General features: G+C 44.2%; 1 protein-coding gene, 1 long non-coding RNA gene and 1 other non-coding gene across 10 annotated transcripts in view; 2 read left to right on the forward strand and 1 right to left on the reverse strand.

Moving 5' to 3' along the window:
* egg (SET domain bifurcated histone lysine methyltransferase eggless) overlaps nt 1–5,232 on the forward strand; it is a 112,639-nt gene extending 107,407 nt beyond the window's left edge. For all 7 annotated transcript variants that reach the window (XM_050183428.3, XM_055074024.2, XM_050183430.3 and 4 more), the window contains 2 exons: nt 3,007–3,095; nt 4,837–5,232. In XM_050183428.3, the coding sequence (XP_050039385.1) occupies nt 3,007–3,095; nt 4,837–4,954 (207 nt within the window). In that variant the 3' untranslated portion in view covers nt 4,955–5,232. The remainder of the gene's footprint in view (nt 1–3,006; nt 3,096–4,836) is intronic.
* LOC140217352 (uncharacterized) lies at nt 65–15,413 on the reverse strand. 2 transcript variants are annotated; one of them, XR_011893874.1, is made up of 3 exons: nt 15,211–15,413; nt 8,474–8,652; nt 65–560 (listed from the first exon to the last, which is right to left on the reverse strand). It is a non-coding gene; the product is annotated as an uncharacterized lncRNA (long non-coding RNA). The 2 variants fall into 2 exon arrangements; XR_011893873.1 differs by lacking the exon at nt 65–560 and having other exon boundaries at nt 7,949–8,652.
* Nucleotides 15,414–15,934: 521 nt separating this feature from the next.
* On the forward strand, nt 15,935–16,016 carry TRNAS-GCU (transfer RNA serine (anticodon GCU)). Its single transcript has one exon. It is a non-coding gene; the product is annotated as a tRNA-Ser (tRNA).
* Nucleotides 16,017–17,865: the final 1,849 nt, after the last annotated feature.

The raw sequence follows: 17,865 nt of genomic DNA on the forward strand, positions 1-17,865 counted from the left end.
ATAAAAATACAGCTGCTGCCTGTACCTGAACCTTGTTATGACGAAGTTGAATGGGGAGCCGGAATTATGTACTTCGTTATATCCATTGTTGCCATTTATTGCAATATACGCCCAGTGGGGTGCACAGTTGTAAACATGTAAACAAGACAGCAGCCTTGTGGATCGTGGAGCCGCTAGCTGCACGACAACGCATGCTGTGAAATTTGAATAAAACAAAAGAATCTTCGGCGTGTCACTTGACTTCTTAGCACCTGACCTGACAGCCTTGAGACAGCCACCTTCTGTTATATTGTGATGGTCTTTAGCGCCCACTTTCCACTTGGCTCGTTGTGGTCAAGCAGCACATGGCATACAACACTGCGGTCCTTTTTGTGATCGAGGAGGTAAGCGAATTTCATCACGCAGGCTTGGCTGGGCTGGCTTGTGGCTTCCGAGATTGCACTGATGCCAATGCCATCTTGGAGGCCACGGCCAGCTGCCAGCCTGCGCGGTGTGCCGCAGAGAGATGGGGAGAAGATCGTGCCGGGGGTGGTCTCTGCGGCCAGCACAGCTGCAGCTGCCTGTGTAGCACACAGTAGAGAAATAGAGAAGTGAATGCACTAATGTTTCGCACCGCCACCACCATGCAGCCGTGCAGCATTGCGCAACTCGTGCAAGCTTGCGTGTGACCTTCCAAATTGCGTCAGGGAGATCTGGGAGGCCACACCCAGCTGCGCCTGTCTGCGTGGCGCGCCGCATAAAAGTGAATGCACAAATCTTTCACACCGCTGCATGTAGCCGTGCTGCCAGGCACGTGCAAGAAAGAAAGATCAGTGGAGAAGTACGATAGTGAGTTACTGCTTGTGCGCAGGTTGCACAGCTACGTGCAGCGGTGAGAAAGACCAGTGTTGCTCGAGGACATATTCGATGCGGGTACACGGGAGTTATGAACTGCCACAGTGAACAAGTGCCGAATCCTGCGGAAAGCGCTGTATTTGACACGCAACAGTCGGATATTTTTCGGTTTCGGAGATGAATCTATTTGTTATGTCCACTGGCGGGACAATTTCACTTCGTTAAAACAAAGGTTTAAATACGTGGATGTCTATAGGGGATTTCAAGGGGAATGTCATTTACTTCATGTCCCTTATTTTGTTATATCCCATTTCGTTATAACAAGGTTTGAGTGCTTACATTATCGTTTAGATTGCTAATCAGAACCGCTGTATAGAATATGTATACAGTTGCTGACCAAGCTCGATGTACGCGACGCAGTCATCAAGCAGCCGGCGTGGAAAAGAGTCAACATTGCCAACGGTCGCGGACTACCACCCTCGATACTTAATAGCATCGTCTCGAAGCTGGCCTAGATAGAAGGAAATGGCACACTTTTTGGCGGAAAAGGTTAGCAGGCTCGTGGCACCAAGTATGGGAACTTCGACGAGGCACTTCTGACATGGTTCAAACAAGCTCACACAGCCGGTGTGAACTTCGACAGCAGTAGTTTATGCGAGAAGGACATGGAAATAGCTGACAGGCTGGGCTTTTAGAATTTGTGGCGCCAAACGGCTGGATTGACCATTTCCGAAAGAGGCATGGCATTGCTTATAGGGCAGTCAGCAGAGAAGTGGCGAGTCTTAACTTTAGCACAGTGGATGATTGGAAGGCTACACTTTCGTCTATAATTGAGGGGTATGAGCCTCGCAACACATATAATTCCAACGAAGCTGGCCTCTTCTTTCGGGTGCAGCCATCAAAGTCGCTAAACCTGAAGGGCGAAGCATGCCACGGAGGCAAATACAGCCAAGATCAGTTAACCATGCTTCTTTGTTGCAATATGAATAGCTCGGACAAGCTAAAGCCATGGGTGATTGGAAAGTACAGAAATTTGTGGTGCTTGAAGAACACTCGCCTACTGCCACGCCACAACAAAAGCAACAGTCGTGTGTGGATGACTTGTATTTTGATTGATGAATTCTTTTTGGTACTTCGACAAGAAGATGGGTTCGCAATGCAGGAGTGTTGTTTTTATTGACAACTGTACAGCCCACCCTAGAGATCAGCTTTTTAATCAGACGCAAGCCATTTGGAACCATTGGATTCTGGCATCATAAAGAATTTAAAGCACCCCTATCGGAAGTGGTATCGTGAAGCGCTGTCTGGTACATATTGATCGTGGACAGCAGCCTGCAACCATCTCTGTACTTGACAAAATGCACTACATTGCTACAGCGTGGACTGCAGTGAGTGCATCAACTGCACAGGACTGCTTCCGGAGGTGTGGCTTCCACATGGACGGCGAGGTGGAAACAGCCATGGTGCAAGCTGAAGAGTCAACTGCAGCCACTAGTGACTAAGAGTTCAGTGAGGTGACGGATATGTTGGGCGCCATGGGAGTCTCATACTGACTATGTTGCCATGGATGCTGCCGTCATGACGTTGGAGCACTAGAGCATCACTGAGATAGTTGCAAACTAGGTTGTGAGTGACGATGCCCATGCCTCCAATGATGACGATGAGCACGAGCCACAAGATCCTGAAGATTTAACAGATCCAAGCTTTGCAGAAGCTGTTGCGGTTCTGTACCCCCTGCACAGGTATGTCACACCTCAAAGCGACACTGACAGCAATGCGGCCTTTCAGGCAATTGAGAAGCACGTGGTGCTGTCCAGCGAGTGAAAGAAATGGCAAGCCTCCATTCTCGATTTTTTTAAGCCTTGAAAGGCGACCTTGCACAAACAAATAGTTTCAAGTTGAAACTACACTGTTTTCATTCATTTTTGGAGCTTTCCTCACTGCTGCATTTTCCTGGCTGTTAGGTTTCTTCCCTCCACTCTGGTGACAAACGTATGAATGGGGTTCCACTGTATTCTGAAATTGAAATTGTGAACCCTGATACATTCACATACATCTGGGTGATTGATGTGTGCATGTAGATGACAAATGTTATTTCATTAGAAAGCTTGCATTCGAGTCACAGTGGCTGTGGCACTATTTCAGTTATTACTTTCTTTTTATGTTTTACAGCATAGCTGCTCTCCGAATGTTTACGTCCAGAACGTGTTTGTCGACACCCATGACTTGAGGTTTCCCTGGGTTGCGTTCTTTGCTGCCAGGTAAGCGCAAGCATGTATATTCCATTCAAACTTACATGGCTCTCAATACACATTACTGTGGCATGCTGTAACTGTCAAGTGTCATTTTTACTTAAAGATGTTTCCTGATGGTAAGAATTGCAGATTTCATAAACTCAAGCGAAGTGAAAGCATGCACATTGTGCCTCATTCCAATTTGCCATGGTTTCGAGCTGAGAATAGCATGCCAAAACATTGACACTGTTCTTTACTGAGGTGCTCAAATTGCAACAAATTTGAATCTGATGAATTTCCTTTTATACTCGAAGAAGAATTCCTCTGGAAGCAGTGCCCTGTATTTCAGTGTTGTGTTGTACAGCATTCTGATTTGTGAGTAAACTGTACTGTGCCCACAAAGATGAGGATGCAATAAAATGTTCATAGAGATGAAATATACGAGGCAAAAGGCTGAGGTTAACCGTAGTAATTGTCTGGTGCCTGTCTCGGTGTCTACTCTACACTGTAGGAAAGAAGAAATCAGAAAAAATACGGAGAGATAAACAAATGAATATAACTTATTTGCACAAACACACTACAGATGCCCGACAACGATTGGTCTCTCATCAATATGAATGCTTGAAAAAAGTTCCCAGACGATTATGATACTCACTAATGTCAATTTCGAGAGAAGCTGTTAAAGTGTTCTGCAATTTGCTATATATTGTGGCAAAGAATTTCATTCTGAACGACAGGGTCCTCTTGCCAGCGGTGCTGAGCCTCAGCTCGGGCAGCTAGTTTAAAAGCTGCGGCAGATGAAGCACTTCCACCGGTTGCGTCGCTCATTGTGCAGAAAGAACTGACTGACACAATTTTGTATTATGATTATAATGTCGCGTGGTAGTGACAGTGAAGAATAACACAGTGTTGAAACTGTGAGTTGCAAATTTAACTCGGTACGGGGCGAACTTGTGCCTAGCAAAACAAATAACACTCAAGCACAATGATAGCGGCGAGCAGAGTCAGCGATCGTCATAGCGATCATCGGTTGGGGTGGAGGTGTCATTGTTATGGGACATAGCATGTGTTCCTTAATTTACACACATACATGCACCGTGATGCTTAGTAAGTTAATTGGCAGCAGGCCTTCAGATATTTAGATAGACCGCCAACTATTTGTTGGCATTAAACGTTCCCTTGACTGTCTGAGATTTTTCATCTTACCGCCTTCAATTTTGCCAGCTTTCCCAATACACAGATTATTTTTCTCTGCTTCTTGGTGCATGGGGTGTGCACGTGCGTATAATTAAAAAACCCGTACTATGCCCTTTTAACGGTCATGTATATGAGACATGCATGGCAGGCGAAACGAGGGCTCAAATCACCACAGCGTCAGAAACAGCTCTGAATGCTTATTAGGCATCTAGGTCCTCTTCCTGTAAACAACGATGGTGCGTGCGCACCTGTATATTTAGGAAACGAGCGCTATGTTCCATGACTGTGGCCCCTTTCTATTCTTAATATGCTTCCCTGCAATAGTTTGCGTATGCTTCTCCGCATAACATGGCTGTATTGGGGTGAAGCTGAGACCAGTTAAGTTCAAATTATACGGCGAAGGTGAATTTTGAGACCGAAATAACGGAAGTTCGGGCCCATAGGTGCCAACTGGGACCTTTCGTCGAATGGAATCAACAGAAAAATAGAATTAACTGGAGTTGTATTGACCGAAATCTACAGTATCGGGGAAAACTACAACGCATGACATTTTTCTTATATTTGTTTGCAGGTATATCAGAGCTGGTGTGGAACTTACGTGGGACTACAACTATGATGTTGGAAGTGTGCCTGAACGTGTGATGTACTGCCAGTGTGGGTCAGATGAGTGCCGAGGACGGTTAATATGAGCCAAGTACTCGCACAAACTGTCGGCAACATTTGTGAAAAGACAGCAGTGTGGATGCCGGTGTTCTGGTGCGTGCGTGTGTGTGTGTGTGTGTGGGTGCGTACATGTGTACAACGCTACATTTGTACGTGACTTTGTTCTTGTTGCAGCTCATTCAACTGCCATTATGTTTCTTGTCCTGAGGCTTGCATTCATCATTGTTAGTATACTTGACTTTGAGTTCCAAGAAGGAAATGTGTTGTACATAAATAAATTCAACAAAATTGACAACCTCCCCCATTTTCTTGTACAATCTGGTGCTTCATTCGTCTGCTCACTGCACAAACTTAATGCAGATATTTCTGCAACTGCAGCAAACATTTCTGTGACAGCGATGACAAGTACTATATAGAAGTGCCTCACAATAAACATGACAGTAATACCAAACCTCGTTGATGAATTTACATGGACATGTGTAGTATGTGAAGCCTGGTAACAACTTGCTGCCACATTTGACTATGCTGTAAACAAAGTGATACACAGGGTGTCCATAAATGTTTACCCTGATTACAAAACAATGTATCTCTTAATTGGATTCAGTAAATGAAACATGACTTATACCACATATGCCTCTACTCATGAAGTTTTGAACCTTACATAAACATTTAATACAGGTAATACAATTCAACATTTAAATCACTTCAACACGTGCACCCCTGGTAACACGCAAAATATCAAGCCGGTATTCAATCTCCTGCCACACATTCTACATGTCTGGTGTGATTGTGCCGAACGTGTTGAATGAGACACAGCTGTAAAGAAAATTCGTGGGTTCTCTTGTAGACCTTTAATAAAAAAGAAACGTTACCATCATAAATATAATATTTAATCTTGAAATCAGGGTAAACATGTATGGACACCCTGTATATTCACCAAGCCTACTCTCCATGATATTTTCAAATGGTCTACAAGCAAAAAACTCAGTTCTTTAATTCTCACACCGCTATTGTGATAATGCAATCTTTTGAAATCTAGTGGCATAGGCTGTCATGGGACGCAATTATATCTACACGCCACATAGTATCAGTGTTCAGCTCCAGCTGCAAAACTGCACCCTGAAGACCTTGCGACTCAATGCAGCAAGTTCAATCCTTGGCAGTATAAATGTAATATAGCTACCACTGTGTTGCATACTTAGAGTCCTTTGTTATAGGGTTTTAGATTTTTTTTTAATTTGGCGGTAAAAATTCTGTGTTAACTTTTATTCAAAAAACGAGAGAAATTAATGGGCTTTGTTGTCTGGCAAGAAAACCAGAGATAAATTGGGGGACTCTGATGTAATAGTTCTGTGGAATCCCGCAAGGTGGAGAGAAGTAATTATTAAAGAGAAAACAAGACATCCACCCAAATGTAGCTAAGTGCTACAAAGGAAACCCATACGGGTTCCTCGAAAGGAAAGCTTTGCAGCTGAAGAAAAATTTGTCCTGGTCCGGGACTTGAACCCGGGGCAGCCGCTCTACCATCTGAGCTAACCAGGCGGCTAGCAGATGGCAGGCGAAGTCGAATTTATCAATAACTCAGAAGCAAAGGCAAGAGTTTGACGTAATAGTTCTGCGGAATCCCGCAAGGTGCCAAAAGTTTGGGATTTTTCTGGTCACTGATACAAGCCAACAACTCAAGTAATATTCCCCTCTTTTTACTCAAGCATTATATTTAAACAAGTGAAATCACTCGCAGAACATTCAATTACAAATAGAATTACTCGCAAATCATGTGACAAACTCATCTCTACAAATCCTCGTTGTCTGGCATTATTAATACACCTAAAGACATACTAAAGCACAACACTAAATCAGTTTAGATGAATAACGTGTTCTTTGAAGACTCCGTTGTCATTGATTTTGAAATAACAGGTTGCTTATTAGAAGAGAACATGAAGGTCAAGGTTCTTTTTTTTCACGCTGAATCTCCAACACCGGTACATCACTGTAGCATCACGGATTTCAAAGTATTTTTTCGTACTTAGGCTGGGTCTGCTGGGCAAAAGTTCCCGAAGCTCGCCATGTTCAATCTTTGGAACTTGTAGAACACAATGTAGTCCATCTTTACTGCTAAAGAATTAACTAGGCTCTAGGAGACGCTGTCAAAATCCATGACGTCGCAGCAAGTTCGTGCACGAAATTATAGGAGGCGTGTCCACCCGTCTTTCGTTATGGCTCTCTTTCTGGCTTACCAAGCGCCTTATCATGGCAAGAGATGTGTTGTCGATATCGTGAAGGGTAACTTGCTGAAACAGAAGCAATGTTTTTTTTTCTCATTTAGTGTCCGTTTAAAATAAACCATGCTAACAAAAACAACAAACCAAGACGTGTGGTGATCCTTTCTATACTTTGCTCTCTCTACTATTCTTTCACGGAACTTTTGTGGGAACTTTTTCAGTAATAAGGGGGAGACACAGGCAGAAAACTGGAAGTGGGTTTCACTTTAAGCCACCTATGTTTTCGTTTGGAATTTGTTCAGACCGCTCTTCATATGTGAACCATAGGTGTAGTCCATTTCCTTTGCTTTATGTTGTGTGCGACACCATTGCAGTTGGAGATCTTGCATTGGTCCGTCTCCTCTGACCGTGCTTTCAAGAGAAAGCGAGTTGCATGCTGAACTTCTACCTCCTGCGTTCCTGCTCTAAACCAACAAAGGATGCTTGCCGCATGGCATTTATTGTTGGCTGAAGACATTTAGCCAGTAACTTCGTAATCAATACCGAAACTTGGCAAGAAAAGTCTTTTTTTGGTATGTTGCCTGTAGGCAACATTCGTCAGTAAAGGGTTAATAAGTGCAAACGTTGAGCTGGCACTCAAACCACACGGGACACTGCACAGGGAGGCACTCCATGAGATCTGCTGTCCACTAACAAATTGACAGCATGCCTTTGCTTAACAGGACGCAACCACGGTCCAAAAACTTTGTTCAGTAATGGGCGGCCGTCAAAAAGGTTCAAAGAATCACGCAGGCGATCTTGTGGTTGATCATATAATTTTCAGTAATATTTACAAATTTGGGCTCGTACGATTTTACAAATGTGCGAAATTGTACGAAACATTCTGTTCATGAAAAAGAGATTTGCTCTTTGGTCTATGACCATACCCTTCAAAATCTTCTGATGGTGAACTCGAGCACCTGCTTCAAGTAAGCTTATTCAGACGAGTTCCTATAGCTGGAGAAATTGGCAAGAGAAAAACCACTGAAAAAGTCACTGTGATCTAAAAACAAATGTGTTGCTTGTCAGTCTTAGCTGCTGCAAGTTTGCTCCTGCTCGTGTGTTGCATCTAAAGGTAAATCATTGTTAATAAAGTGCCTGTGTATCTCATAAGAGCTCTGCATTCAGGCAGCCTCATTGCATGTAGCTGTTAACTCTCTCTTTCATGAGGTTATGAAGGCAATGTATGATGCCCACCGAGGAAAGAATGATTTGCAGAGAGCAGTGCGACATATATGTAAATAAATTTCAGGCTTCTATACCCTTTATGTCACAGTGACATACCCATTCTAGGGGATTGGTGAAGGAGGGGGGGGGAGGGATTGGCAAAGAGTGGACACAAGCCCAGTGGCCCAAGTTGTATTGTCTACTCCGAGGGGCATCAGCCATCACCGTGTTGTCTATTCGCTCACGTACTCAGGGGAACATACCCTGTGGCTCAAGCTTTTTTACTTGGCAAGCACCTGCAAAGTGGAGGAAAGAGGCAAAAGAAGGTAAGCTTAAAAAAAATCATTTCAGTGGCAACTTAGTGGTAAATGCGAGAGAAATGCATTAACCTTATGTTGCACCTCTTTGAAGTCCCGGATCCACGATTTAAACCGCGTTCACTACATTTCAAGGTGTTGTTTAGGAGTTCACTCGACGCATGTCCTGCCTCATCGAGGAGCAAAGTGCAACTGACTGTGGTCTGGAGCAGAACGCCGTCAGTTGCACTTCATATACCGAGTGCTTCAGCGAACACTTCCAAAAATTTTTTTTAAATTGCCTGTGGCAGATAGCACAATTCTAGACCGCGAGCTGGTCTAATCGAAGAGGCGAACATTGCTTGCACAAAAAATTTTAATGCATAATTGACTAATTAACAACAATTCACTAGTTAAGTTTTTAAGTAATTACGGAATGGCATATATTGCAATTTACAAATTCTAGCCCGGGAGTTCACAAGGCAGATCCACTTGGAACGAATTTTTCGAGATATTAATTCCCAAACTTGCGGAGAAATGCACTAGCGTTCCACTTACTTTTGTGCTTCAATGCATAAAACGATGTTTTGGTAAGAAAGTAAGTGGAGAGACAGTGCACTTTTACCGCAAGTTTCACAGCGCATATCTGATAGATGGTGTCATCCGCACAATTCTTTTCAGGTGGATATGCCTTGCAGTTTTACACGCTAGAATTTGTAAATTGCATTATCTTCCATAAGTTAGTTAGAAATTTAGCGATCTTTGATTAGTTGAATTATTGAGTTGAATTTGAATTAGTTGAATACACATTTCAATTCTCGTGCAAGTAATATCGGCCTCTTCAGTTAGACCAGTTCATAGACTAGAATTGTGCTATGTGCCACAGGCAGTCTTAAACAATGTTTGAAAGTGTTTGCTAAAACACTCCGTATACATACCTATACGGGGTGCTTTCTTTAGCTGCACCAAATTTTTTAAAGATTTCCTATGGCAGATACCACAATTCTAACCCTTGATCTAAATTATTCGATGAGGTGGCCATTACTTCTACATGAGATAGAGATGTTCATTGAGTAATTAACATAATTACACTAACTTTCTAATTACTATACTCCACATATTTATATCTATGAATTAGAGTGCCAAGATAGTAATTTTCAAAGTGTCCATCGAAATGCATTGGTGTTCCAGTTACTTTTGTGCTTTAATGCATAAAACAGCGGTTTCTTAAGAAAGTAACTGAAATGCCAATGCATTTCGTCATACACTTTGAAAATAAATATCTTGGAACTGGTGCTATCCAGAGAATTCGTTCCAAGTGGATACTCATTGCAAACTCAGTGGCTATAATTCGTACATTGAAATATGTGGGGTAAAGCAATAAATTAAAAAAATTATTAGCATAATTAACTTAATTATTCAATTGTACAGTTTGACTTCTCGTAGAAGTAATGGCCGCCTCATCGGGTAATTTAGATCAAGGGTTAGAATTGTGGTATCTGCTATGGGCAATCTTTAAAAAATTTGGTACAGCAAAGAAAAAAACAGCCTGCACACACACACACACACACACACACACACACACACACACACACACACACACACACACACACACACACACACACACACACACACACACACACACACACACACACACACACACACACACACACACACACACACACACACACACACACACACACACACACACACACACACACACACACACACACACACACACACACACACACACACACACACACACACACACACACACACACACACACACACACACACACACACACACACACACACACACACACACACACACACACACACACACACACACACACACACACACACACACACACACACACACACACACACACACACACACACACACACACACACACACACACACACACACACACACACACACACACACACACACACACACACACACACACACACACACACACACACACACACACACACACACACACACACACACACACACACACACACACACACACACACACACACACACACACACACACACACACACACACACACACACACACACACACACACACACACACACACACACACACACACACACACACACACACACACACACACACACACACACACACACACACACACACACACACACACACACACACACACACACACACACACACACACACACTTTGAAGCTCTCCCATCCCCTCTCTACTTCTACTAGGTGACCTGCTGCCCACACTTCACATCACATACTTTTTCCATTTTGACACTCCTAATACTATCGCATTAAAAACACCTTCACTTTTTCCCTTGTCAGTTGGCACGTTGTTCTGAAGATGAATGTATACCAACACCATCAGGTTTCAGTTCTTTTACAGTATCATCCATAGATGTGGACATCGTATAAGCATGCAATATTTCACGCATTCTAAAAGGACACTCATTGTGATTACATTTACTATGCAGTACATAATGCGACCACCAGACTCCACCTGCTAAAGAACAGCCTACACAGCCAACTAGTACAGCTTGCCCTGCCTGAGTGCTGTCATGGTTTGTGCAATGGATGCTAAAAATTTGAATACTCAAGGGATACAAGTAATAAAAGCTCCTGTGCCTGTAGCGACAGTTCACACACAAAAACGGGGAGCTTGCTCTACTCACTCAGCCAATATAACACTATTGTAACCATAAGTGTGCTTGGATAGGCGAAATTTCCCAATTGAATCAAATTTTCAAGAAAATAAATTTTTGAATATTGAATAAAATAATGAATATTTTCTAATTTCAAATGAAATGGAATATAACTGTTTCACACAGCTTAGTTCATAACAGAAAGAAGAAAGAAAGGAAAGGTTTATTTACATTATTTTATAAATGTAACATTGTTCACAGCTAGATGTCTGGTTAAATGAGGAGCTTGTAAGTGAGGAACAATTGAAATGTAATCAACTCTGGTGTACCACGACATTGACAGCAGTGTCACTTCATGCACTTACGACTATTGCATTCATTGAAGAAGCTAATAAGTGCAATATTACACCACTGTTCACCAGTTTAAACGCATGAGATATGTCACTTTGCCTAAATCGAGCTGACAAATCGTGAACTGTCAATAGCAAGGCATATTTATCTGAATGACTGGAAATTATTGAGCAGAAGTTATTTCCTCCATGCGCTCGCCCACGAACTGGTGCTCTGCTCAAGACTCGCAGCTCTCCTCTAGAAATGTCATTTGGAACAGTCACCACTTGCATCAATCTTTTGCCCTGTATGTTGTAATGTCAATTGTTATGCTAGCTATTAAAAAACAATACAAAATCAATATTCGACAGTTTCAAATAGTGAATTCTCGATTCAAATGTGTCTCAAGCAGCAATGATAATTCAATTTGCATTTACACACCCGCACTAAATATGTTCTTGTGCAATTTCTCACTAAAGCATGGGCAAAATGCAGATGTGTGCCAGTCCGGGCAACTCATACATCACAGACAGTGAAGCTGTATCAGGGAGTTCTTGCACCTTTCGGAAGACTTTGGGGTCTACAGTCTGTTTAATTTCCGGTAAGTCTTGGTTAAGAAAGGAACGTTTTGCGCAATGGAATGCACATAAATATGCATCTTCAGCCTCACAGTATTTTTCCTATGCAACGGAACTCGGCCTAAGTTTTGCTGTGCGGTAGAGCCGCTTTTTCTTGATATTTGATCTTTTGAGGGTTTTGGTAGACCAAGGATTCTGGTGATCAGCATTGATGGTGCATTTTAGGATATACCTGTTCATTAGATCACTGATTTAAGTTTGAAGGCTGACTAATTATCGTAGATTGTGTTTTGACGGTGGTGAACTTCAAAATCTGGGAGAAAGGAATTTAACTCATTATATATTGCTATGTAATCAGCCTTATCGTAAAGCCTCATCATTTTTTGGGACACTTTCCTTCATTCCGGAGTAAAGTTAAATGTGGTGTAAATTACCTTATGGTCGCTGATTTCCCTAAAGTAAGTAATCGAAGCTAAAGTCTCAGGGTGGCTGGTTAAAATCACATCTAGAATATTTTCTAATGTCTCTGTGACGCATGTTGATTCAGTTATTATTTTAAAAAGATTAAGGTTAAGACATAGGTTGACAAATTCACGAGGCTACTGAGGTAGCGAAACATTAGGTATATGGTGCCAGTTAATAGACGGATAGTTAAAGTCACCAAAAAGAATAATTTGCACGCTGGGATACTTGGCTGTTATTTCTAACAAAATTCGGCAGTTGCCAAAGTGTATGCAGGGAGGGGGATCTTCTTTGAGAACTCGGAGAAGGTGGAGGCAGGCTGAAGTTGGAAAGGTCTATGTTTGTGCATTGAAGATGATGGTGCTTTGTTGACGTGTGATGTAGTGCAGGGAGTAAGCGGCAAAAGCACTTGTATGGCTTGAGCGAAGGTGAGGCTGTGGGGCTCGCCTGGGCAGATCTAGGGATGACTAGAGCCTGGAAAGGAGTTCTTTGGGTGAGCAGGCTAGCCCTTTCATTACCCGGCATACCCTGGTGACCTGGGATCCAGGAGATTTCAACAGGTGAGTGTAGGTCACATTGTATTTGTTGAGCAATGTTGTATGGGAGTGAGTTATTTATCAGGCACCGGCAAGCAGCCACGAAGTCCGTGAATATGGGGTGGACAGAGGTAGTGGAAGCGGAAGGAGCGTGGGTGATGGTGGCTGCTATAGCCTGTAATTCTGCCATGCATGGCTCCATGGGAGGAAGGATGCCTGTGTAAATGGTATACGAATGTTGATCTGTGACAGCTATGGCCTTATGTGTCCTAGACATGCTGGCATGTTTAAAGGTAAGAGCAATGTGGAATGCAGGTGGGCTAGCAGATATAGTATGCAGTGCGTTGGGTGCATCATGCTGAATTTAGTAGTGGATGCATGTGTCAAGGTAGTGGTGATACGTGAAGTTGTGCATGAGTAGGAGTGGGGAGAGTTGCTTTGTGTAGAGCGGAGGGCGGTTGGAACATGATGGCCTAGTTGCGCGAGAATGTGCCCTGTAGAATGAAAAGAAGGCACATTTACTGACAATGTCTACAGGTGGCTACTATTTCATGAACCGTATTGTGACAGCCCATTTCGAGCAGGCGCTGGATGCTGGAATTAAGGGGAATGCCCACAGCCACCTTGGTGTCTTTAAGTATCAGCACGTCCAGCTTGGGTTTCTGCTGCTGTGTAAGTCGAGTGTACAGGAGATGGTAGCGAAGGTGGGATATTAATAGGGCGTCGCAGAATCTGAACATATCCACTTCCTTCAGCCCACGAGAAGAAGTGGAAATATGATGGAGCATGCCGAGAACCTGCTCGCCCTGTTTTAGGAGGTGATTAGTGGCAGAGCCACCACCATCTTGCTGGACATGGAAGTCCCAAAAGGCTAATAGATTTAGGCTGTGGTATAGGGAGGCCATTATGTCCGAGTTTTATATGCGGTGATTGCCATCGCTGGTTATAATTAAGTATTAGTTCCCATTTGGTGGAGGAAGATCTCAAACTGATGTGGGTAGCAGCATAATGTATGCTGTTTAGGGTGTGTTGCAGTCTCTTGTATGTGGCCTGCCAAGCCGTGATTCATCCAAAGGTTGACATCGGTGTATGTAGTGTAGTGCAGGTCTGGGATGGTGACCAGCGCTCGATGTATGTGGTACATGGCGAGGCTGAAAAGAGTGTGCGACAGTACGGACCCCTGTGGAATGCCACGTTGGGGATGACTGGCTTGGCAATGCGACGCCACCCAAGCCAAGATGGTATGTGCGGCAGCGAAAAAAAACAACGAACGTAGTTATACAGCCTGGTTCCTTGCAGTTCATTGCTTGGATCTCCTCTAACGTGTTGTCATGATGGATGTTATCAAAGGCCTTTTCTAGGTCGACTGCAAGAATAGCCTCCAGTTGAGTGGTGCTGGGGGTGGCAAATATTGGTTCCTGGAGCTGGAGTAGCGCATCCCAAGTTGGAATGTGTTGTCGGTACTCAAATAAACCGCACGATCGTCGACTCAACCGAAGTATGCGCAAGGGCACTTTATTGTATGAACATAACCATAGATTATTACGTTTCAATGATTCCAGACTACGACGGCGGAATCAGGAGTACCGAAGTGGGAAGGAGTGTATGTGCGCGAAATGTGGGAAACCCCACAAGTGGCAGAGGTAGAGAGGGGATGGGGAGGGCTTGGACACACACACACACACACACAAACACACACACATATATAGGGCAACTGACGCTGACCTGACTGCTCCGCACCACTGTCAGCCCATAAAGAATGAAATTCAACGATGGCCAGCATAGTTCTGTGGGTCAGCTACCCACAGTTGCGCTTCTGTGTTGCACTTCGCTACTCGAAGAGGCAGCTAGGATGTATGTCGCGCGAGCTCCTGAACACCACTTAGCAATGTGGTAAATGCGGTTCAAATCATGGATCCGGAACCTCAAAGGGCTGCGACATAAAATACTACGTTTACCGCTAAATAGCCGCAAAACGCGACTGAGACACTGACCGCTATGCGAAGACGATGGCATGGCATAGGTTTACAATGACAGGGCAGGTCCTCTTGACCTTCCATGAAGTACAAAGAGAATGTCCCAATAATCAAATATTTTGAAGGTGAATTAAAGAATTTATAGCAAAGAATAATGCGCACACAAACAATAGCTGCAACAGCTTTAGCTCAGCCAACGTTGGCTCAGCTTTAGCTTACAATCTGAGCATACGCAAGCAGTCATTGTTTGGCGGTTTCGTAGGTTTCATTCCTTGCGATCGCTTACTGATATCATAGAATAAATAAGCTGATATCTTCTGTTTAGATTCTAATAAACCCGGTAATGTCAATTTCTTTTTATTGTTTGTTTCTTTTTTACATTTAGGCAAGATAGGTTTCACCCGCGATTTCACCTCATGACATTTGCTCCGCCATACGCATTACAAGGTAAATGGCATGTGAAATACGGTAATTTTACTATCATAATTTTAACCTTTTACAAATAAATGCTTTTACGAAAGCAAAACGCATATCCTTGTGCCGCGAGGTCTTCATTTCAGCGGTCCAACGCTTCTTACTGTTGAATGCCTGTCAGTCGCGCTAGGAAATTAACGAGCCTAAAGGCTGTACAGTTTGTAGCGTTGAATGTTTCAACATATCAACGAAATGCAAAATTTTCCTCGGGGAAATATTTCGGCTACAAAACCATTATATTAAGCTATAGTATCACCCACTTTCGTCAGACGAGGTGGCCGAGTGGTTAAGGCGATGGACTGCTAATCCATTGGGCTCTGCCCGCGTGGGTTCGAATCCCATCCTCGTCGCTACGAATTTTTTTTTCCTTAATTTTTTTAAGCGTTGTTTCAAGAGAGAGAGAGAGAGAGAGAGAAGAAACTTTATTATAAAGTGAAAGGATTTATGTGGTTGGGGCACTCAGTCCGCAGCCCCAATGGCTGTCTCTACCGCTCGTGCTCGTCGTATCAGGGCCAGCCATACCTGAGGGTCGGAGCGACGGAGGATCGCCTCCCACTGCGCATATGTTGGTTGGGGGGATTGTAGAACAGGAATATCCTTAGGTAGTTTTTGGCACTCAATCGTGACGTGGAACGTCGTCGGTGGTTCACCGCAGCCTGGGCAGGAGAACTTGTTGAGAAGGAGGAGGTTCGGATATGAGTTGGTTTGAAGCCGTCTCAGGGATACGGCTTCAAAAGCGCCCCAGTCTGTAAAAGTCTATAGTGTCACGGTATGTGTTCGGCAAATTCTGGGAGGCTTGATATTGGTTGCTCGCCTCACTGCCAGGTGCCCGGCAGGTCAGCTCTCGGGCAGCCGCATGAGCGCGGTCATTGCCCGACAGTGAGGCATGAGTAGGTGTTCAAATCAGCCTGATGCGTAGTATTGAGGGATCCGGAATGTCGGGGAGCTTATGTGTGCTGGTGAGAGCGCGATCGGCTTCCTGAGGTATATGACTCCTGAGGTAGGCTCGACATGCGTCTTGGGAGTCTGTAATGATGATGTGGTCGTGTTTTGGTGATTTTTTCATGTGACTGACGATGTGGTTGATGGCGAGTGCTATGGCCAACGTCTCCCCTCTGAGCGTAGCCTCGGTTTGGACGCTACACGAGGTGACGATATTACCCTGATCGTCCGCCACCACCGACACTTGTCGTTCTTTGTTTCTGATCGCAAGAGCATAGTGGGCAGCGTCGATATAATAGACGGTGCCCTCCGGCTGGACGTTGAGGAGTTTCCGAAGGTATTTAACACGTGCCTCCCGGCGACCATTATGATACTCTGGATGCATATTGCGTGGTATGGGTGCTATGGTGAGTAAGGTTCGGATGTTTGATGGGACTGGGACATGCTCTCGCGTAGAGGGTGAATGCTGTGGGTAGCCCAGCCGTGAGAGCAAATGCCTGCCTGTGGGGGTCAGTCTCAATCGCTCAGGTTGCGGCATTCTGTGTTCTTCGATGTGTTCCTCGATGGTATTGTGTACCCCGAGAGCAAGTAGTCGTTCTGTGGAAGCATATACAGGAATTCCGAGTGCTTGTTTAACGGCTCTTCTAATACTTGTGTTTATACAGTTGGTCTGGGAAAGCGTCAGGTTGTGGTATGGGAGGTGATAGGTTAGCCGGCTGATAATGCATGCCTTGACCAACCGCAGCATATCGGCTTCCTTGAGTCCTGAGCGGCGGTTACTAACACGTCTCATCATACCGATGATTTGCTCGCACTGTCGACCAAAAAGATCTACCGTGAAGTGAGCTTTGGCATTGAATTGTAGGTGATAACCAAGGATTCGGACCCTTTGTGCAGTGGGAACTGGTATGCCTTGTATTTTCACTTCAATCACTGGAATTGGCGCTTCATAGCTGCTTCGGGGTAGGATTAGTAATAGTTCTGATTTATGTGGCGCACATTCGAGGTCTCCAGTCGCCAGGTACGCCTGCACTATATCCACCGCCGTCTGTGGGTGGTCCTTAATGTCTCCATCCGAGCCGGTGCACGTCCAGATAGTCAAATCGTCAGCATATATCGCGTGGTATATCCCCTCAACCTTCCTCACTAACTGGGGTAGCCTCGCCATAGCTATGTTGAATAGCGTCGGCGAGAGCACCGACCCCTGAGGTGTCCCCGCTCCGGTAACTTTAATATCTGATGACCGATATGGGCCCA

Source organism: Dermacentor andersoni, chromosome 4 (assembly GCF_023375885.2).
Source record: "Dermacentor andersoni chromosome 4, qqDerAnde1_hic_scaffold, whole genome shotgun sequence".
Lineage (NCBI taxonomy): Eukaryota > Metazoa > Arthropoda > Arachnida > Ixodida > Ixodidae > Dermacentor > Dermacentor andersoni.